Here is a 24,754-nt window from a genome sequence, read left to right as displayed (position 1 = left end):
TTCTTTTTTACCTTGAGCTTCATTTTTTTATGAAGTATTCACCTTACTATAAAGAAACCGATATGATGTGCTATATTATATGTAGTATATACTACAAATGCAGCATAACATAGCTTTGATTATAATACTGTCAAATCACTTCAGCAGCTAAATTATTGAAACTCCTGAATGGTAAAGCAAAAACAAATATACAGATCTTCATTCTAGCAAGAAAAAGAATGACTAGTCATACAGTGTGTGAGAATCAAACACATTCCTATACACACAATTCTCAAAAAATTGTTACCATCATCTCATCCACTGACCTGCGTGGTAAAATTTCCCTGAGAAGCCAAGATTAAAGGTGAAGTTTGGGATTGACTTCCGCAGCTCATTCTGCGTCTGTACCAGTGCCTGTATGTGGAACAACACACGTGTACATGACATACACACACAAACATACAGTATGAGCACACCTGGTGCATTCAGTTACACATTTAATCGGATAAACATTAAATTCGCTCCCACCTCTACATCAGCCACCTTCATCCTGGTGCCCTCTTTTCCGACAAAGATGTCGTCGATATCGACCAGCACATATCTGTCCAGGGACAGTGAGAGCCTTTTCGATGTAAGGAAGGCCACGGCATCCACAAATACCAGCTTGTGTAGCCAGAAGGCCAAGCCGTGGCCAAACAGCACGCGCTGGATGCCATCGTGGAGGCCGAGGTCCTGAACCACGGAGGTGTGGAGGATGGCACGCAGGCCCATGCTCTCCGCTGACTGGGTCTTTGCTAACAATACTGGCTCATATGTGGAGTGGTTAGATTGGAACACGGTCCAGTTATCACCAGGGAGAGGACCTCTGACCACCTGGCAGCAAGGGGTGGGTAGGTGGAGAAAGAGAGAGAGAGATCCTTTATTTATATATATATATATATATATATATATATATATATATATATAAAATATGATAGAACACAAAGATTTCCCAAAGGTCTACAATGAGTATTTGAATATTTATATACACTCAACCTTAAAAAAATTTTATGGTATTTTTAATCTTTTGCATGGTATTATCATCCAAACATATACTTAAATATGTTTAGGATTGTGACAAGCCTAATTATCCTTAAAATACAGTGGCGTAAATTCAATCCGTTCCAAAAGTAAGTTTTTACGACGAAAATACGTATTTTGAAACACATTTTTACATAGGAAATAATGTAAATGCAGATAATCTGTTCCAATCACCCAAAAATATTAACAATATTAACAATTTCCAACACTATAATATATGCCTATTTTTTTGCATATAAAAAAAACAAAATAAATTCAAATATGAAATTATTTGATATTAGACCTCATTTAATATTTGATTTCCCTTTGCACCAGCTGTGTTAAAAACTAAACTAAAAGTGGCTCCCGTTGCTTCTTGCTGCCGTACTTGCTAACGGTCTTGGAACCCTTGCTGTTATGACTTCACTAAATCACGCACCAAACGCAAACTTACTTCACTCGGTTTCTGTTCGCTAGTACACCGAAAACACTTCGTATGCCGAGGCAAATTTCTTTGTAAAATTTCAGTTCTTGGGGCAGGGCATTTGTATACCGAGGTAACACTATATACAGCACTGAATGACTCTGAGTATACTGTTTATACTAGTATTCATTTACTTACTTATTTTAATAATTCATTCATTATCTATTATGTTGTTTGAAAAATTATACACTTGTGGAAACAAAATATTTTGTTGGACCAAGTTTTTTATCCTGTGGGAACAAAATATTATAATCTTGTGGGAACAAGAAATTTATCTTGAGAAAACAAATGACTCTCTTTTGGGAACAAGATATTACTTTGTGCAGCCACAAGTTATTCAGGTTGTATTTAGAAATCTTGCCCTGTTTTATGTACAGTATAATGTATAATGTAATTTGTATACTTAAGAAAAAAACATGCCTAAAAACAAATTTAGAAGCTATTTATACAGTTTATCTTAAGTATATATATATATATATATATATATATATATATATATATATATATATATAAATTATATGAATATACATATGGCTTATACATTTCTTTACATTTTCTATAAAATGAGTGTCTATAAAATGTTATATTAACACAAGAACCAAATCAAATCAATATATGCCTTTTCATACAGAAGGGGTTTATCATCCTTAGGCACAAACATAACGAGGAAGGTGTTAAGGCTAAGGCCAGACCTCGTGTGCGCGAGTGATGTGCAGGAGGGGTGATTTGGGGTTGACGGTGCAGTCCTTTAGACCCAAATTTGAGTGCAGGAACAGAGGGAAACCTTTTAGTTGGGCACTCAGGAGACTGTTCTCATTCGCCTACACACACACACACACACACACACAAGAGAATGGGAGAGGAAGAGAGTGAAAAAATTGTGTGAGCTGGAGAGTAAAATGTTAGCCTATTTTGTATGATGAGGTCAGACTATAATAATGTAGATTATCACATTAATCATCCATGTGGACAGACAGACAGAGAGAGATAGAGTAGATCATGTGACCTTGAAGAAGCCGATAATCCCCACACCATACTCCACACAGTATTTATCCAGCAGCTCCCTGTTCCAAGCATCCATGTTGACATATTTCAGGATGTTCTCATAGATGATGAGAGCGAATCGGCCCCGGTCACGCTCCGTCAGCGTCGGCATGTCGCCCTTTCCCGGGGAGATTTCTGTGTGGTATCGAAATCGGGCTGACTCCAGAACAGCTACGATGTCTTGACCCAGCTGTGAGTACTGACTCTCAACAAACACGAGAACCACCGGGTCGGTCTGGCTGCCATCTGCTGCCGCCTCTCTTCCCGCTTCATCCTGGAGCGGCAGCAGCCGGGATGGCGTGATGTCATCATCGCAATCCTCTGGTGCGACTCCGGCAGAAGGCTCAAACTCCCTTTTGACGCCATACAGGAAGTAGGCAGAAATGAAGACGCTGAGCGTGCACAGGAGGAAGAGGAGGAGAAAGATGGTCTGGAGAGTGAGCTGGCGGAGGAGACGTCGCACGCAACCACCACCCAGCATCGTGGGGATGACCCCCCCCTCCCCTCCCAAAACAAACAAATAAACAAATAAGCAAAGGGGCAAAATCGAGTCAAATAATTTACACCATCGATTTAGTTCTGTGTATGAAAACACTCAAAGAAAGAAAGGATGTTTAAAGAGCTGGTCTCCTCCATAATAAACGCCACTATGTCACCATGTCTGTCGTCAGCTTCTTTAATTGAGATGACTTGGTCTGTACAAGGCTCCCCGAACGTGCGATAAATAGCTGATTGTGCCTGCTTTCCGTCCTTCATTTAAATTCATTCTTTATTGCTGCTTTTGAAGGCATTAAAACAGTATCACAGCAACTGGTGCAGATGTAGTCCCTCATTCCAGAAACACTGGAGCACCTGCAGAAAAAAAGAAAAAAAATTTTTTTTAATGTAATAATAATTTTAATTATATGGAAAAGAAATTTAGACTATATGGCCAAAAATATGTGGACACCTGACTGCATACAGTACATGTACATGTGCTTCTTTTATGAACTGTTCCCTTAAAGTTGGAAGAACAAAATCATTTGTTTGTATGCTTTAGCATTGCAATTTCCCTTCGCTAGAGCCCAAACCTGTTCCAGCATGACAACGTTGCTGTGCACAATGCAAGGTCCATGAAGACATGGTGTGGCATCAATAGGCTGGAAGAACTTGAGTGGCCTGAACCTAATTGTACTCCAGACCTCCTCATCAGACATAAGTGCTTAACCCCACTACTGCCCTTGTGGCTTCTTCTTCTTTCAGCTGCTCCATTTGTCTCCATCTAACTCTGTCTACCACATCTTCCCCTGTCACTCCAATCTCCTGCATGTCCTCCCTTACCACATCCATCCTCTTGGGCCTTCCTTTTCTCCTCCTGCCTGGCAGCTCCATCTCTACCATTCTCCTCCTGATATATTGCTCATGCCTCCTCTGCAGATGTCCTAGTCTTCTTAATCTGGACTCTCTAACCTTTTCCCAAACTGTCCTACCTGCACTGTTCCTTATTGTCAAAAGCAAATCGCAGCATCTACAGCTCTATCCAGTCTTCTTGTCAGCGGCAACAAAATATGATACAAATAAATACAAATAAATATTATAGTATTAGTTTATGGTACACATGATTTATTAGCTTCTCATCAATTTCATGCTTAAAACAAGCATCAGTCATGTATGTGATCTATGCAGCTCTATTTCTAATGTTAGCTAATGTTAGCTATGGCAATATAAAATACTACAAATGAATTAAAATAATATAGCAATAATAAAGATTAAACGTAATATTTCAGAAAATTCTTTAATTTGGAAGTGAAATTCCAATTCCAACAAAAGTGTGTAATTGTGATAGTCAGGTGTCCACATACTTTTGGCTATAAATGTCTAAATCAAAAACTTTGTCTGAAAATATGATATCCAACTTTATCTACGACTGATAAAAAAATCTTTTGCATTTCTTGCACGGTATCCATAGTAACAGCATGGTTGCTCGGATTTATTTAAAACCTGAACATCTACGGAAACATACTTTCATTTCAGGGAAAGACTTAATGGAGCAGAACTGACCACAATATCCACAACTGAAACTATTTCATAGTGCAAGAATTGAGAAATGACAGTATACAGTACCACTGCGCTTACTAACTGTTATACCCTGTAACACTGAGCAAAGGAGACCCATCCCACCTGGTCAGACGAGCTTAAGAAAATAGTTTGCAGGAAAGACAGAAAGAGCGAGACAATCATAATCAGGAGAAGTAGTGCGAATAAATAAATAAATAAATAAATGAATGAACGACTGCTATGACTAGGGAGATAAATACAGCATCATTTTGTTTCCTCATTAAATTGCATTCAGTTATACAGTAAATTAAAAACAACCAGGATGTATAATCCCTTTATTAGTGGCTTACAGTCACCATCTTTTTCTACATTAATTTTAAAACTAGTCCAATCATGAGCCGCAGAAAACACAGTGAAATGGCAAATGTTAACTGTTCGACCTTGACATTAGAAGTTGGAATTTGATGACCTCTAGTCAGGAGTGATGTGAGCAAGAATAATTAGTCAAGATGAACTCGGTAATTATTGCACTGTGTAGAGTCAAAATGTTCCCTCTGATAAATGTGAAATACGTCATTACAGAACCGAAATGTGAAGAAAAGTGTGATAAAAGGGAAAAAGCTTCTTGTTACCAGTCGCCTCAGTTACATCTGGCTATTAATCAGAAGTGGCAGTTCCTGGGCACCTCATCTTTCCTTGGAACAAAGTGTGATTCTAAATTATTTATCCTGGCATCTATTTCCATGTAGGAACTAATTTCCGACAGACACTTACCACTCACTTATTTCTGTTCTACTACAAGATTTGTAACACCATTATATCCTACTGAAAGCTCTACCTGAGCTCCACCATGGAGTCAAATAAATACAAATAAATATTATACTATTCGTTTATGGTACACACAATTTCAAGTACACTTTTATTGTCATTCCAACCATATACAGTTAAATACACATTGAAATGAAACACCATTCCTCCAGGACCGAGGTGCTATATACATGCAACAACATAAATTACCAACACAACATAAATTAACAACACACTTTACTGGAACCAGCTAGCTAACGGAAAGATCTAATTAGATGACTGGCTCAGATATGACAGATTTATTAGCTTCTCATCAATTCCATGCTTAAAACAAGCAACAGTGGTGTATGTGATATATGCAGCTCTATTTCTAATGTTAGCTAATGTTAACATTTGCAATATAAAAAACTATATGGCAAATTTATTAAAATAATATAGCAATAATAAAGATTAAATGTAATGTTTCAGAACATTTCACATCTTTACATTAGGAATGAAATTCTCATTTAAAATAATAATAATAAAAATAATAATAATAATAATAATATTTTTACCAGAGAAAGACAATTCCTGAAAAACTGTGAAGTAAGGAGAGAGAGAGAGAGAGAGAGAGAGAGTGTCGAGGGGGCGTGGCTTGGTCCACTTGCTGCAGCTGCCCCTCCCTCCCACATGTGAATCTCACAGGCACAAAGAATGTATCCAGCATAAACCTCGAAACCAACTGCACTTCTTATATCACAGGTAGGTGGTAGAGCTTTGATTGTTTGAGAGAGTCGGCTTTGAACTGTGTGATGTCAAGTTTCTTGTCTTGCAGTTCAATAATTGAGTGCAGAACGGCGGTGTCCGCCAACTGGCCCGGAATCTTTTTACAGTAAGTCCCCAATCTACAAACTACATTAAAGTCTATGGATTGAGTTTGCACTGATTCCAAGTTCAAGAGACCTTTCAAGGGGACATGTGCAAAATTCAGGGTGATACAGTTGCCCAGTCCCAAATGGGGAAAAAAAGAGGAATTTGGGGAAAATTGTCGGTCGAATTCCTTGGAAACGAAATAGTGAGCGATTCCCAGCAGGGAGGAGGGATTGGGCCCTCCACTGGTATAACCCACATTAATCCCAAATGTTTTCCCTTTTTTAAAAATAACAATAACAATAGTTATTATAAAATAGTAATAATAGTTATTTTTAAATAGTTATTGTTATTATTATTATTATTATTATTATTATTATATACAGTGCTGTGCAAAAGCCACAAGTACCCCATTTATGTTAATGTTAAATAAAATGATGTAGATTAAATTAAAGAAATGGGGCTAATGTTTTTCCTGTGACAAAATTAACATAAAAGACAAATGTTTCATACTCCTGACATTTAATGTGCTATAAATTATTTTATTTCTATTTTAGTTATTTTATTTTAATACGCACTTATGATAAAGTAGTGTTCAGTTGAAAATGTCATGTTTTCCTAAACAGGAAACTTTTACCTGGCTTGTCTTAGTACACCTTCAATTTGAAAGAAATAAAAATTTAAAGACATTGTTGAATGTTATTTGTTATTTCTTCAATTCATATCATTCACCAATGTACGGCACTAGATACAGGCCTTGTCAGGTCAGAAACACAGAATGTTTTATTGTAATTTCTACAAGAATGCAATTTACAAAGCAATTTTTACAATGGAAATTTAAATGCAAAAGTAATCATGCAATTTTGGTTAATTATGTATACAAATATCACTATTTGTTCATGACATATATCTTTAGATATACCACCCAGTACAATCTCAAGCTGTCGAACAAAAGACAACTTTTCAAAGAAATCATTATTGTGATATTTTGGAAAAACCAGAGGAAAAGAAGGTTAAGATAAAAATTAAGCGATTATAGTCAGATGTCCTCATCTTATATCCACTACAGTGACGTAGTTTCATGTTGTTTAATGCCCCAATTCGGTGTTTGCGTAGGAGAGTCGAAAAATAGATACAAAAAGCGCAAGACACCACAATACCACAGAAACCCTGCGTCTCTTTCTAAAAAGCCATTTTAGTCCATAAGGGGGAGGTGCGGCATTGAGGCATTGAGCGTGTGGCTGCATATCAAAAACAGGTTAACGAAGCGAGAAGACACTTCAACACACACACACACGTTTTCATTGACACAGACATGTTCAGTCCGCAAACAACAATGATGATAAGGAAAAAAAAAAAAAAACACACATCGCAAGCATCAGTGTTGTTCAGTGGGTCGAGGTGTGTGTTGAAAGTGAGTTGGAGTGTGGGTCTCGAGTATCTGGGAAAATTTGCATACATTTCATACGGCTTTATGATGGAATATGAGAAAGTGGGCCAACGTAATTGCTTCCTCTTCTGAAGGGATATAAGGCTAATGCATTAAGCAATGCCTCTAGAGCCATAATCTTATAAAACTTTCAGAGAATCAATCTATCTGGAGATTTTCAGAGTCGAATTTCAAATATGATCGGACTAGAGGGGCTTTGAATCATCTGAAATAGCAGGAGGGCTATTATAAAAATGGTTATTATAGCTGTATAAGCCTAGGATTTCGATATCAGTGGGCTGTAACATATGAGCAAAGTATGGACACTAACCCTAATGGAAATAGACCTCTATTAAAAAAAAAAAAAAAAACATATGGCCTGTTTTTATCACCTAATGCATCCAATAAAATCACGCACCATTTAAACTGTGAATTGCTATCGTATTCAAATAGATGGCTTATACAAAGCGCCATTTGCATCCAACACAGACGAAACTCAGATCTTAAGTAGTTTCAAACAACAAATCCCATCTGACGTTATAATTTAGTCCCGATGCATGCATAGGGCCAGCATCCAAAAATACTGCTCGTGGCTTGCCAGGGTGATCCTCCATCATGAGCTCTCATTCGGCAGCTGTAGCTCCCCCATCGCGTCCTATCCATCACGCTGTCTCTCTCCTAATACACCATGACTAATGTTCAACATGAGACAAGTTAATTATGGAAATTGTGGTGATCCAGACACAAGAAAAGATTCCCTTCGCGCAAACACTACAGGTGAAACTGTAACATTAACGTCTGCTCTAGGAAAAATCTCATTAATCATTGCCATGTTAGCTGGTGAAGGCTGAAGCCTAACAGAACGCTTGTGTGGAAAGCAGCTGGGTTACATTAGCTCAACTAGTCATGTTGATAATGGTGAACTCACTTCAGATTAATGTTTTGAATGAAATAATCTCTCGCTCGGAAGAAGTGATCTCTTTTTCAGAAGTAATGAAGGCATGTAGTTTGGGCAAGATGATGACATCATCTTATAAAAAAAAAGTGATAGTCACAATACGCTTTTCTAAAATATACCATACACATTGTTATTTATTATTTTAATAATAATAATAATAATAATAATATATATATATATATATATATATATATATATATATATATATATATAAAATAAATTATTAATACTCTGTTTTACACATGTTTTTTTATTAATAACTGTATAATTTTTTTAATGTCTTTAAATATTCTAATGTGATGATATTATACAGTATTAAAATTATAATTTTTATAATATTAGCCATTTAAGCACCTATGATGGCATATTAATTTGTAGTAAAGTAACGAGACGATATTATGCGATGTTAATTTCTGAAATTAGTTGTAGTATCAATAAACGCTAGCTTTAAAAATATGGTTGTTGATACATGTTGAAGTTTCCTCACTGCTCAACTCTAACTCTCATACTCACGACTATGGGTTCTCCTAGGGGTGTTCGATTGAAAAGTGGGTCATTGAGACAGACGTCTAGTATTTTATTTATTTATTTTATTTTCAGTTTTGTGGAGTCTGGATAATATTCTAATTTTACATTTACAGATTTTTGGATGTTTTTTTTCCTGTTTTAATCTTCCTTAATATTTCCTGTCTGACTGGCAATATATTTCGTGTATTATTGTTTTACAGTTGCTTTCAAATCCAACAGACATAAATCAGTGAGTCAGAACACTGTTCAGGTTTTCCAGGTGGAATTTAATCATAAAACTTCATGAGGGTTGAATGTGTAAGCCAATAAACACAGTAGCTAATTACAATAGCTGCTGATTCAAAGTTATATTTAATTTATTATTGTTGTTTCTGTACTACTCTGCCTTAAATTGCCCCCTGTGGATAAATAAAGTGTTTGTAAATTGAATTGACAGAAACACTACAAAAAATACTTTATATTGTTTATTGTTTTTTGTGTAGTGCTAACTTAAATATATTTAATTATATTCCCTTCGAACAATTAAATGGGTTAAAAAATGGTATTATTATTATTATTAATAATACTGAAATTGTAATAATAATAATAACTAGCTAGTTTTTCAATAATGTTTCAGTTATGGAAAATAGGGAAAATATCCTATCATGAATAAAATGAAATATATCATGAAAAAGTCTATCTGTGTGCATGGAGTTTTTATGTTCTCCCCATGCTTGCTGGGTTTCGTCTGGGTTCTCCGGTTTCCTTCCACAGTTCAAGGACATGCCCATTAGTAATTGCCAGTCCAAATGCCATTGAATGTTGACCGGAGATTCTACAACCCTAGTTGGATAACAGAGGTCCCTAGATGGATGAAATAGTATATTACCGGGGGGAAATTCATTTTACAAATAATAAAACAATAGGTTACTATAACTACTTTTAAGAATAATGAAAAATATCACTGTTAGTCGAACAGTCGAGCAGTGATATCAGACATTCTTCAGCATTTTCGTTGTCATTTTCTTCTGTCATTCATGCTTGTCTTTCCTTATACAGTATGAAACTGTCCGTCTTTCAATATATTTTAGACCCATGCTAGATTTAAAACTAACAATAAAAAAGGTAAAAAACTAAAACATCACTCAACCTGCTTCTTTGGGGTCATGTAAAGTCAGTAGTCTATGAGACTCTAAAGGACGGAATCATCTCTGCACGTAACGGAAATCAGTTCTGATACATTAAGAAATGGTCAGGTTTTGTTTTCCACAAGTGATACAAAGTCAGAACTTATCAATCGTCTGGAAGTTATACTTTGGAATACTTTGGTATGCTTTTATACGCACACAAGAATAAGTGTATGGTATAGTACTAAAAGGGAATACCAGCATCTCTGTGTTACAGGAAGACTGAGCAGAAAGAAAAGTTCCTTTGTAAAATGCTGCTAAAGGTCCTTGAAGTAAATTATATCAGATAGCCGAGCGCAGCATGCTGAAGGTCAAACAATAGCGCTTGAGGTGTTCGGTGACTCTTTGTTTGAGTGTGGATGTAGGGGGTCAGTTTGAATCCCTATGGCTTCTCTGTGCTCCACATTCAAGCACACCAATAGACCAACATTCACACGAAATCTCTCACTCCAGTGCCGTGGAAACCACAAGCTCTCCATGGAAACAGAGCTTGAGCTGCGTTAACTGTGATAAGCGTCCAACAACGGCTCTTTTTGTCTAATGGAGAGTCATGAAGAGAGTTTGGATTAGAGAGAGAGAAAGAGAGAGAAAGAGAGGTAGACAAGCTGAGTTCTATAAACCATCTCATGGCTCATCAACTCATCCACAATCACCCTGACAGAATCAGTTCCACACAATCAGTTTACAATTATAGAACAGTGTTTTGGTGCTATAAAGACACACATTCTTATTAGTGTTCCTTAACAGTTCTATGGCTGGTTCCATTCTGCAGGACCCACAGGCAGTTTTTCTTTCTAAATGGTTTGGAGCAAAAGAAAGTCATCATTTAATGACTTGAAATCATACAGTATGTGATACTCATGTAGCACCCCATTACCTTCACTCGTAATCATAACAGTGGTTAAAATGCCTAAAATATTTGTATTCTGTAAGACAGAAACACTAGCATATAAAAAACAAATTGTACGCAGCTACCAGGTTAAAATGCTGGGGATGGGATTGGTCAAACTGTCTGCAGCAATTGAAGGGATTGGTCAATCTATTTAATTTAATTACATTTTTTCAGAAAGCAGGTGGGATCGGTCCAACCATTATTGAATTGCACATGGAAATGTAGCGCAGGACAGATTGGTGAAACCTTCTACAGAGCAGGATGGATTAGTCAAACCTTCTTTGTAGCATGACAGATTTGTCACACCTACTAGACCAGGAGGGAATCGATGTACCTTCTGCAGAGAAGGTGGAATTGGTCAAACCTTCTGAAGAGCAGAAAGGATTGGCCTAAACACTTTGTAAGAGCAGACAGATTGAACCAACTTTCTATCACAGGGCAGGATTGAATAGACTTTCTACTAGAACAGACTGATCAAAGGATTCTTCCAATTCTCTGTGGGGGAAGTTACTATTGGTCAAATTTTCTGTTGAAGCAGTTGGGATTGGTCACAATTCTGTACAGTAGGTGCAGGCAGGTGTGTTAAAATTTCTTCCATAGAAGGTTGGATTAGAAAAAACTTTCCCCTAGAATTGGCTTTCGGTAGGAGTTAGTTGGATTGGTCAAACCTTAAATGGGAGACTCTCGCAGTCTATGGCATACTTTTGACTTTTTTGAGCTGGTGGGTCAAATTTTGTATCAAAAGTGACCAGTTTCAAAAAACGTTCTTTCAGAGCTGGGTTGGTCAAACTGTTTTTGGAAGCAGGCAGGATTGGTGATACTGAAATTGGTTATAACTCACTTTGGAATATTTAGAATTGGACAAATCTTCTGTAGGACCAATTGGGTTTAGTCAAACCTTTTGTGGGTACCGAAAAGACAAACTTTTCACCAAAGCTGGGTAAATTGGTGAAAAGTTGTGGGAGAAGAAAGGATTGGTCATACTGTCTGTAAAAGCTAAAACGATTAGTTAAACTTTGTGGAGTGGAGTGGATTGGTCAAACTTTTCCATCAGGGGCGGGTAAAATAGGGTCAAATTTTGCTTTGTGTCAAGTTTCTAATTTTCATTAATGAAAAGTGAGCCATGATCAAAAACCAACGCACACACATTTAAGGTGGTGCTATATAAGAATAAGCTACCCTTAAGGTTACATAGAGGAAGGTTTCCCTTTTGGGACATCTCAAATGCCTGCACCATTTAGTTTCAAAATAACCCTTTGCATACTATGAGCAAGAATGATGCAGTGATTAGAGCATGGTGTGGTGTGCATATCCAGGCCCCAAACACTCCATGTGTGTGAAACGGTTCCCTATGTCCTGCCAACACCAGGGTGAGCAAAGTACACAAATCCTGGGACTGAGTAAAAGAAGTGATGCTCTAGGTAAAATATTACTCAAGCAAGGCCTCTATTTACAATTCCACTATAGTTACACTCACCTGCAAATGTACTTAAATAAGCTTTTTTCTCCCTCCCCTTATTTAGTTATTTTATTGTTTATAGTATACTGTTGCCGTAATTAGGATCATAGTGATTGGTCTTGCACAAGTATAATTTTCACCACACGTCCATGCAATAGCAGTCCTTTTTTTTTGTACAAAATAAAATGCCTCAAAGCATCGTGCTCTGTTCACTGGCTAACGCTGTCTTCCATTTCCCCAGGGCGTCTTTTAGATTTCATAGCTGTACAATTTTAACAATAATCTTCTCTTTATCTCAGTGAGGGTCCATATAAACAACACTGATATATAAATGGGTCCCTATTTTCATCATCATAATGGCAGTTGTGCATGGCTGGGAGAGCAAGTAAGACACAGAGAAAACAGCACAGTCATTATTCGGCTTTGTTGCTGGATCAGACGATACCCAGCAGGAGCGCTAATGCTGGATGACTGTTGCAATACAGTTATAACAGCATTGCGATGACCTTCACTGTTGGGACAACATTGTTTTTTTTTTTATTAAGTAGGAATGACTGAAAAAAAACGCGCTTGGATCATTTAACATCATATCCGACCATATTCATGATGCCTTAAGTTTCGAACAGGGTTTAGAAATCTGATCAGAGCTTGGGATGGACACAATAGTGTCCTGCACACAGCGCATCACTCCTCTTTTAGTGCTCTAATGTAACTATCTTTGGTTTAATTTTCTTTTGAAAATATTACTGTAAGTTGCATCTTAGCGTCAAAATTAGTCAACCGTGATGCGCCATGTGTCACTCATTGCTATGTACAGTACCAGTTGAAATTTTTTATACACAGTCAAAAGTTTGGACATGTTTTTATGTTTTTTCTACATTCTAGAAAAATACTGTTTTTTTTTTTAAACCCATCAAGCACCATGATGAAACTGGCTTTCATGAAGACCATCCCAGGAAAACACAGGTCAAATCTCACCTCTGCTGCAGAGGAGAAATTCATTTAGAGTCACCAGCCTCAAAACCCCGCAATTTAGAGCCATTATGAAGGCTTTACAGACTGTAAGTAGCAAACACATATCAATATCGACCGTTCAAAGGAGATTATTGCATATTTTGGATGCCCTTAGCAGATATAAGATGTATATGTACAGCATATACATATTATATCCATCTAGAAACCTCTGTAGCCCAACTGGGGATCGTGAAGGCCAATGGTGATTACCATTGTATTTATAAGCTATTTACGACTGTGGTAGGACCTCCGGTCAACATTCACATACTACAGGCAATTGGGGAATGTGGGAGGAAACCCATACAGTACCTAGAGGATAATCATTAAGCAAAGGAAGAACATGCTGACTCCATGGGAATATATAGAAAAAAAACATTTTTACATAAAAGAAAATAAGTGATAAATACTAACGTTACCAGTTAAAAGTCAGGACAGACCTTCAAATTAAATAGTCTTTCCTAATTTATCAGTGTCTTATAATAACAACTGACTGTTGTTGTTACTTAATTACCAGAATGCAATAGGTGTTCTTTCACAGTTTTGAAATCTTCGGTATTGTTCTAGGATGTAGAAAATAAATCGCAAGAGAAAAACATTGAATTAAAAGATGTGTCCAAACTTTTTATTAGTTCTATACCTAAAAAATTATTCGGTACATGTGGAAGAAAAAAGATGCAGACATGCATTTGACAGATCTCCCACTGACCAAAGTCTAATCTGAGGCGCTGGTGAAACTACTCAAAATCACCAAACTGCGTTTCAAAAAAACTGATGCAGCTTTATTACAGACCGCTGGCAACGAGACAGAAGAAGAAATGTATCTACAGAACCTTCAGAGTAAGGCATTATGATAAAGGTGAAAGCAATTTCTCTGTCTAAAAGAGCAATAAAGTTCATCAGCAAGAAATGTCAAGGTAAATGCCATCACAAACAGCCCAGCTGGGAGTTTTCACTGAGGTCCTTTAAGTGCTGCAAATTAACCCATCTCCTCTCTTCATTTTCTTTTCTTCGCCTGCAGCGATAGCTTCTATCAGTCAATCTTCTTTCTACAAGATTTCATGCTGAATAAAATAAACATGTTGTCCTTCTATTTTCCTTTCCTCTGGTCATTATTAATTCAAAAATCAATCATACCAAGAGGAATGAGAAGGAGCGAAGAACAACCGGATTTCTAGTCTTATTTCTTCAGTATATCATAGTCGCAGTTTTCTTTCTTTCTTTTTTTTTTTCAGCCTATTTTTGGATCATTTCTTTGAGTTTCTGATTTCCAAATTGCATTTCAAAAAGTAACTCAGCCATCCCCCGGTGATGGAATTACCTTGTTACAGAAGTCTACAGACGCAGGAGGCAATCTCATCATGTGAGATGCAAGAGAGGGAGAGAAAGGAAGCACAGAGGAAAGAGGAAAAATTCAAAGCGGTGACCTTCTGCAATTAAACTGTCCTTGAGATGTTGCTCTATTATTAGAGGCTCCAAAACTGTGAGCTGTGAACTAATTTTTCAATTCCACTGTAGCACTGTGCAGTACTTACACTGAACTAAAAACATGAAAAACTGAAAAAAAATAAAATAAAATGAATAACACACACAGTGTTATGCAAAGGTTTGCGGCCAGCCCTTATTCCTTTATATTTTGCTTTAAAAGGGCCATACAGTACTTTCTTTTATATTTAACGCAGTATTGAGGAAGAGTTCTCCAGGCATCCTGAAGGACTTTTTTGTTCAAATTATTTGGCAAGTTTTCAGGTCCAGGCATTTTCGGTCCAGTCCCTGTACCGGAGAAGTTTCAGAGAAAGGTTTTTGGTTTGTTAACCCACACACTAACCAATAGATTATTCAAGCATAAAAAACATCTACTGTAACTTCAGGCATGAACCAGTGGAAACAGGTGCAGATGATTACAGATGATCAGGCTGGTAATAAGTATACTGTACTGGTGATGCTGAATGCAGGTGGGGTACATTTGGGAACACCAGTTAACCTAATCTACATGTCTTTGGCCTGTGGGAGGAAACCGAAGTCCCCGGAGGAAACCAGCCAAGTACGGGTAGAACATGCAAACTCACACTCACACACACACACACACACACACACACACACACACACACACACACACACACACACACACAGAGAGACCTGAATCGAACCATTAACTCTGAGATTCGAGGCCACAGTGCTAACCACTATGCCAAATTAATTTAATTTAATATGAAAAAAGGAGGGACGGCTCAATACTTTTTGTAACACTGTATATGTCACACATACTGATTCCTGAAATAAAATAAAACAACAGACATCAGCAAGGCGAATCCTGGTTAAAGCTTGAGTCCCTGTTAGTGATCACTGGTGTTAGTGAAGTGGCCACTTTATGTCTAGTAGTTCATAATCATGAAATAAAGGTTTAATAACTTTAACGCAATAAATATCTAATATGCATGATTTTCTTATGTTTTTGTTTGCTTAGATTTTAAAAGTTATTCAGTTAGCATAAGTATATTTTAATGTGAAATGGCTGTTTAATCAAATCTTAAATTAGGAGTTGTTCCAAACTTATTTTCTACTTGCACTACTTTTGGCATATGCACTTTATCATTTGAATAAATAATAGTTTAACATAAAAAAATATCTAATGAGCCAGGTGTAAATACCACATTTGTAAACATGCCTTAATCTTAATAATAATAATAATAATAAAGTGATTAAAGTTTAATAAAATACACATTATCTTGTCTCTCAAGACAAGTTTCTCTTAACCGTTTCGTTCAGTTCTGTCTAACAACATGGATGATGTTTTGTTTCTGGATCACAAGAGATCATTAAAACGGCCGCGTAATGCACTAGACTGTACTTTCATAAATATGGCATACGAGTGAAAGTAAAGTGCTTCTATTAATACACAGGCTAATCTCAGAGCAAGCGGGTTGTATTGAATACAATACAAACTTACAATGACACTTAAATGTGCAGTGGTTTATCACAAAGGTACAAGGACAAAACAAAATAGCCTCTATTTTACAAACATACACCGACCAGCCGTAACATTAACACCTCCACCAGGGGAATTAAATAACACTGATTATGAATTATAAACCAGTAAAAACTGGTGACTGAACCATGGGCACATCAATCTAATTTCTGCCTGTGGTGAGCGAAGGCCAGGCCATCCGGTCAGATCCCACAGTAACGCCAAAACAAAAATTCCAAAAACCATCTTGATGTTCTATTACTCATCTTACGTTCCCCCAAATTATTTTTCTCATAAATATCTTCAATGTACAGACACGGCAGCTTTACAGTTGTATAATATGTGTAGAGGATTACACAGGCGGTTTTAATGATATTTGTGATTGGGTATATACTGAGCAGAAGACTTAAGACACTGCATGTATACTGTAGATATCAGGATATCGAATGCCACTGGAACCTGAAACACTAGTTTACTGATACACCACTTAAACTGAAACAGAAACAAATCATAAAACAGGAAAGTAAAACAAAATCCTATTTCTGAGAACTCTCCGCCCGTTCAGGGTATTCCCAGAACCTTTATGCCATACTTATAAAAAGCACAATGCCGAATGAGAGGAAGATCTGCTAAAATCTTTAAGACAGTCGATCTCTCTCTCACACATATTTATCTTAGTATCTTTGTAAGTATCCTACACCTACATAAATAATAATACAGATGGATGGATGGAGTACTTTATTAATACCAAAAAGAAATTGCAATTTCTGCTAGTAAGTCTGAACTTAACCATAAGATAAGTAACAATAAGGACAATAAGTAACAATAAGGACAATATTTTTTTTAAGCTAAGAAAGCATTTTTTTTCTTATAAGAATCATCCAGATGTGTCCATTAAAACGGATACTCATCGTCATTACATTAGAATCGTCCGGTTAGGTATAATAAATTGCCATCAATAAAAGAGCTCAAATAACCCACTAAACAACCAATTAGTATGAGACCAAAGTTCATGATTCTACAAAATGTATTGACCTTTTGCAGACTTGTGACTACCATGAAATCAGTCACAAAAATGGATGGCAGAAGCCAATGTTAACCGACATTAGGCTACTATGTATTTTTGTTGATAATTAGGGTCAAGGTGTATGTCTGAGGTAAAAAAATAAGCGAAAGATTACCTGATGATTGCCTGATTACACACTGGATTACCCAGCTTTGCACAAACAGATAGAATAGTAACCTAGCAACTGATAGCTTCTGTCTGCTGATTATTTTCATATGCAGTAGGATGTGGTGGACTTTCAAAAGAGAAACAAGCTTGTGAAAGCTGGATAAAGAAGGTAATACGGATATTAATTTGCAGAAGTTTGATTTGTTATTATAACAAGTAAACAAATATGTGATTCCTCCTGGTTTTGGTAGCGTTAACTGATTCAGTGTGTATGCCTACATAATTAATACTGACATTTCGAGCTCTCATTAACTAGCTAACGAACTAACTGCTCTGGGGTTGAATTCCAAATAGTCTAAACTGAAAAGCTTGTACACTATGTAAGGTGTTACATATGTTTTTTCCACTAACATCAAGAAGTGCCCTTAACTAGGCGTTAGAGAGGGATTTGGGATCCAGCCTTGCGTTAGAAGCTACAGTGGCTACAGCTCTAAACACTACACAGACCAGTTCACAGGCCATTCGAACTGACTCTTTTTTTTTGGTAATATATTTATTAGTTAAAAGAAATGTGTGAGGAATCAATAACTGATTAATCATTAATAACTACCAAGGGATGGGAATAACCAGGGACAAGCCGATACAATATTATCATGATAACTTTTGGAGATTCATTTAAGATTGCGACTAAGTTAGTGGGTTTTTTTTTATTATAATTTTAAACATAATTACCAACTAATTCAATCTGACCACTCAGTGCTGTGTGTGTGTGATCAATTATTCTTTTAAATAAATGCTCTCACTAATCATGAATGATTAACACTCATTTAACAATGAAAAAAAATGTACACAATTGTATTTTTATGTTAGAAAATAAAACTTCAGTACAAAATTTGTGTTCGAAAATGACAAAAGTGTATTGTGACATAATGTATTACAATATGAATATATCAACATGATTGCCACCATTGCCTTCATTATCTGGCAAACACAATTTAATTTTCCTAACACCTCTAACGTAGGGCTTGTTTGAAAACTGGCTATAAAATATCCTTACAAATGGAACGAAACTAAATTTCTGCCCAATAAATACAGGAATAGCTACTTACACAATTGTCTGAGCAATCAAGCATTAGCTTATAATCTCGCGACACTTTGACTTAAAGCAACACAAATTACCCGGCTCTCATCTGGACACCAATTTGCCTCGCAGCAAAAGACACTAAGTAAATGCAGAGCAATCTGTAGAGAAGCCATGCGTGTAAAAGCCTCGCCTGAGGGCACAAAGACAGCAGCAATTACCTGCAATCAAACCCATAACCTATAGAGGCCATAACCGTGTGCGCTGACTGCTGAGGTCTGACCATCAAGAGAGAGACGTCCACTGGGGACGGTGTGACCGACTGGCCATGGAACTGTAACAGACAGGACCATGATGAGCAAATTAAATGGAACACCTCAGGCAATATATTACACGAGCCTTTTACACACACACATACACACTCAGGCACACACAAACACATTACCATGCTCAATTGCTCACCCGCTGACCCATACTTATACCCACCCCTCCTGTGGTATACATGCACACACTCTCGTGACTTATCCACCCACACACACACGATCATGCACACCATTGCTGCTGTTTACCAACAGGATATCTGGATGGGACAAATAGCTTAAATTGCCCCTGAGCCAACTACCAAGAGAGCTGAGGGGTAATTTATCATTTTTGGCAGCTCGGGGGGGGGGGGGGAATGGGGTTGGCAAAGTCTAAGCTGTCATATCTGCAGCGTGCTCTGGCTATCGACGCACTTGAGTGTGCGTTCGTGCCACTTTCGCAGGGACTCCATCCAGCACGGTCGCTAGAGGACAAATTAAATGAGAGCTACAATTCAATTTCAATCTAAACTGCTACATGAGTCAATAATGAAGCCTGCTGTTTTGAAAACGCCTTAAAGCGCCTGAAGTGCTGCTGAGGTGCGAAGACGATGTGGCTGTGTTTTTATTTGTGGACGCACGCGCAAAATGCAGAGCCACGATTTTGAATGTGCGATGATGAAGCGGTTATATGAATAAACAGTAAAAGGTGTTTTAAATGAGGACTTCTAGAACTGGAACGTAAGGACGAAAGGACAAGCAGCTGCAATGCCATTGTGTCAGCATGGACACAGGAGCTGCTCCTTTGTCTTATTAGCGGCTTGGTAAATTAGCTTGTTATGGCTGCATAGGAATAGTGAGCTGTGAATCATGACTGGACTGTTTGCAAGCTGGATAAATTCATAGAAAAAATGTTTTCCGCCATATTTCACTGTATCACTTGTAAGAAAACCATGTGATAACGTTTATAAAGCTCTATGAGTAAAGCATCAACCACACAGGTCTATGCTTTCATTAAATCGTCCTTCTGTTAAACAAGCATCTACAATAAAAAAACTGTTTAAATACCAAGAACTAGATATTCAACTACATAAAAGAAAAAATCTCTATAACCTTGCACCGTGTCCACCACCTTAACACTTCAAACATCACCTTTCAAATAATCCAGGCTTGAAAATCACCTGCAAAATACCCTAGAATTGCCCTCATAGTGCTCAGGTGTAAAGAGCGAGCGCTGAACTGGTTTTTAATTCACTGCTGCGGCAGGCGTCAGTGTATTAGAGTCTCTCTCCAGAGTTCTACCCGAGCCATTTCATCTTCCTATGCAGCCACCGGCTTCTGATTAATGCAGGAGAAAAGCTGTGTTGAAGCGAGGGGGGGGGGGGGAGAAAGACAACAAAAACAGGTCTCTGGATACCCACAAGAGAGATGCTTGAGTCATCAGAAAAAAAAGAAAAAAAAATGGTGAGGTGTGCATATCAGAGCATGGCGGCTCGTTAGATTTCACACAGATAGCCTGCTGGGTTCAGCGGGAATCGCTTTTGCACACATGAAAGCTGGATTGCCTGTGATTTACAGCCTTCTTCACTACACTCCATGCTTATTATTCCGTGGACGACTCAGTGACAAAGCAACTCTCTTACAGGTCTGACAGGTAGATTGACCAGGAACGATAGTCCAAGTCTTTGTTCCATCAGTGGAGCTTTTAAACCAGACTGACATGTGACCACTATCTAAAGTGCCATTACCAGACACCATAAATCAAATACAGAAGAGCCTGGTATTGTATGTACTGTATTCATGAGCGTGGGTAATGGCATCTGTAAACCTAATATTAGGGTTGATGTTAGGATTATGGGTAGCGTGGATATTAGAGGAAGCATCGTTTATACTGGCAGTAACATCATGAGTACTACAGTCGGGTTCATACTCAAAATTAGGAAAGTAAAAATAACAATCAGTCATAAAGATGGACAGAGAGAGAGAGAGAGAGTTGATTTATAACACCTAGCCACAATTTTCAAACCCAATCTTTTAAAGACAATAGAATGGTGGTGACAAAACAAGTAAATAAAGAAATACACTAAGAATGTGCCACCGATGATTTAGCCATTTTTGTGCAGAGGTGGACACCCCAGCTTGATGGAGCACCTTGCCATAAGGCAAAATGTAATACTAAGTGGTTCAGGAAACAAAACATCGAAATTTTGGGTTTATAACCAGTAAACTCCTTAGACCTTAATCCCAATGAAACTTGTGATGCAGATAGACAAATAAAAACCCAAAAATTCTAAACAACTTCAAGTATTGATTATGCAAGTCAGGATGTGGCCCAGGATGATTGACAGCATGCCGGGGAGAATTGAAAAACGAGGCTCAACGTTGCAAATATTGACTCTTTGCATAAACTTAATATAATGGTCAATTGAGGCCTTTGACACTTGCTCGTATGCTTGTAATTATACTGCAGTTTACCATACTAACATATGACAAAAGATCTAAAAACACTTAAGCAGCAGAATTTGTGAAAAAACATACAGAAAAGCCCAAATATATATACATACATATACATATACATATACACACACTTTAACAGTTGTTATCTATGACATTTTTATAAAAAATTCGAATTGAATTATGGCAGCAATGTGTAGTATTACGTTTCCTCTAAAGATGTCAGTAGCAGCACCATCGCTCATGCTATCATGTGACCATCACTAAAGAGGCATATATTTTTAAAGTTAAAGTGTGTATAATTTTTTTTCTCAGTGTACTGTATGTGTGTGTTGACATACAGTATATATTATACTAACTGTCAATCGCAGCATTGATGAAAGTAGGTCATGACGGTCTGCAGTACTGTATAGCGGAGGGATCAGCTGCCTGCCAAAAGACCAGCACGAGTCATGGAAGCACGCTCAGAAAGAAAACACATCTGATATCAACATGTCACAAGCTACAAAAAAGCTAACCAGCTTTTACCACGAGGCTGAATCTAAAATCCCTCCCTAAAAAAAAGCAATAATAAAAAAGGACACAAACATATCATTTTTACATCAGCACTACACAGACCAATCACTGTGATTGCTTACCTATAACAATCACAAAGTAACTAGGATGACTTAACAGAAATAAATTTATTTAATATATGCAACAAAAATAGTTCTACATATAATAAAGTGTACTTATAATAAAGTGTAATTAAAATAAGTGTACTTATAATACAACTCATTCTTAAAATAATCATTTCAATCATTTCATTTCAATTCAAATGATTCAATTAAAAATCCATATCAGGGTGTCAAACATTTTAGAATCATTTACTGTTTTTCCAGAAAAAAAAAAGAATGAAAGAAAAACCCATGTACAGATTTAATTCGTGAAAACTGTTTAAAAGTCTCAGTTAGAATTTTATTAATTTATTGGCATCTTGGTATCTGCCTTGTCCAATGCCAGAACATACTTAATCCATGTGGACATTATTTTTTAGGCTACTTGCTACTTAAAGTGATTAGTCAAGTGACTGGTGGGAGAGCCAACAAGATGACCGTTTCCCATCTAAATGTCAGTCTGTTGTTGTTTATGCTTTTACATAATTATGAATACAGTATTTTAATAAAGGCAAGTATATAAAACTGCAGTGCTTTTTGGCAGTCGGTTTATTCGGTTTTAATCAAACCTAGTCCATTTAAAGGTGATTTTACGAAAAAGGCGAAGATAATTGAGAAGATATCTGCTTACTTGACAATTGCTGCTGATAAAAGAGTTTGAAGGTTATCCCATGATATGTCATGCTGAAACCCATGCTGTCATGCTGTCATGGCTTCCACCCAAACAACAAGGACAATTTTGCACACGGATGGCTGTGGCATTGTCGGGATTTGACCTTGTGATGTCTTCGCGATATGGCAAATGCTTTTTCTGTTTCTGGCCACTCGGGAGGCAAAAGTGCTTTTTTTTTCCCTTTAATGTTTAATGAAGCATGATTTTAAAATCATGACAGAACTCCACTTTAGAGCGGCAATAGGTTGACATTCAGACTTGAAAATCGCTCCGCTATTTATTTGTCATGAAACATCATGCTGGAACCCATGGAGTCCACACTTAACTCTGTTTATAAGTGCTTGTCAGCCGGTGAAAACAGAGTTTATCGAGTCATTAGACATGTGCTAGATTTTTGACTAAGAGTTTTGTGACGGCCAACTCAAAATAGATAGATGGGTATATAAAAAAAGAAAGAAAGAAAGAACATTAGCTATTTAGGCAAAACAAAAAACTCAAGCAGGAAAGTAAATCGTTTACACTGTTAATGGGTTGGAGCGGATGACTTCGGCCTACACTAGTCCTAAACGGCATGCGGTTTAATTCATTTATTGGCTGTGGTCTATAGCTTGGTCCCACCCTGCACAGAAAGAATGTGATTACAGCAGAATGTTGGCTCTGTGCTCCGTGAAGACCAACGCAAGAAAAATAAAAGAGGCTTAATAACAGATAACAACACCCGCTGAGAATAAGTACGCTGCGCCAGAAGAGCTGCTCCTAATTGGACATATTGTCCATACATGATTGATTTTATCCTAATTAAGCTCTGTAGAGTGTATTGAGATCACACAGAGAGAGAGAGAGAGAGAGAGAGAGAGAGAGAGAGAGAGAGACTGCACTGGACAAATTTGAGGAATATGCTTTTAAGTATTCATCCCTATAATTAGACATATTGGCAAACAAGAGAGGAGCTATTAAGTTGATCAGAGAGAAAGAAAGAAGATGAGACGATAAGGGGCTGTTCAGCTGATTGTTGCTCATTGTATACTGTCATTCTTTATCTCGTTATGAACACTTCTCTTTACCACAATACACTCCTGATGAGGTCAGAAAAAATTCTGCTCGGTTTCAATTAACACACAAAAGAAATGATGGAAGTTGATTGTTGGGTAAATCAACACGATGTAGCTTAAGGAAGGAGAGGAAAAATGGGAGGGGGAGGACTGAGGGAGTAAAAAAAGGAAAGAAATAAGAAGGGAAGAAAGAAAGAAGGAAGGAAATATCTTAAAGTGATGGATAGAAAAATACCCAAAAGGAAACCCACCAAGCAAACTATGCTGTCATTATGAAAGAACAATGACCTCAAAATGATGGATGGATGGAAGGAAGATCAACGTCCTAAAATAATGGAAGGAAAGTAGAAAGTAAAAGAAGGAAAAAAGGAGGGAAGAAATGAAGGAAAATAGGAAGGATAAACAATCTAAAAGTGACCGATAGAGAAAAAGATGGAACAACAACCCAGAGGAAACCCACCAAGCAACCTCCATGCACACGGACCACAAGGTGGGAACTCACACCACCAAGGTTGAGAGTTCCCACCTTGGGGTCTGTAAAAGAGAGAGAGATCAAACAGATTTGGAGAATATGGCTTTTAAGTATTCATCCCTATAATTACACATATTGGAAATATTGCCAATAAGTTCAATATTTAGTGCTTACCATAAAACCCCGATGCTGCCTTAAAGAAAGAACAATGATCTCAAATTGA

The 24,754-nt window shown here is 37.2% G+C and overlaps 1 protein-coding gene across 2 annotated transcripts in view; it reads right to left on the bottom strand.

Annotated features, from left to right (window-relative positions):
* Positions 1 to 24,754, bottom strand: part of ndst1a (N-deacetylase/N-sulfotransferase (heparan glucosaminyl) 1a) — a 74,481-nt gene that overhangs the window by 19,503 nt on the left and 30,224 nt on the right. For both annotated transcript variants that reach the window (XM_053489457.1, XM_053489467.1), the window contains exons 2-5: positions 2,529 to 3,418; positions 2,215 to 2,343; positions 508 to 852; positions 306 to 393 (exon numbers count right to left, since the gene is read on the bottom strand). In XM_053489457.1, coding sequence (XP_053345432.1) covers positions 306 to 393; positions 508 to 852; positions 2,215 to 2,343; positions 2,529 to 3,047 — 1,081 coding nt within the window. In that variant the 5' untranslated portion in view covers positions 3,048 to 3,418. The remainder of the gene's footprint in view (positions 1 to 305; positions 394 to 507; positions 853 to 2,214; positions 2,344 to 2,528; positions 3,419 to 24,754) is intronic.

Source organism: Clarias gariepinus, chromosome 2 (genome assembly GCF_024256425.1).
Source record: "Clarias gariepinus isolate MV-2021 ecotype Netherlands chromosome 2, CGAR_prim_01v2, whole genome shotgun sequence".
In the NCBI taxonomy this organism is placed as follows: domain Eukaryota; kingdom Metazoa; phylum Chordata; class Actinopteri; order Siluriformes; family Clariidae; genus Clarias; species Clarias gariepinus.
Note: the sequence above shows the minus strand (reverse complement) of the source record. Positions and strands in the feature narration are given on the sequence as shown.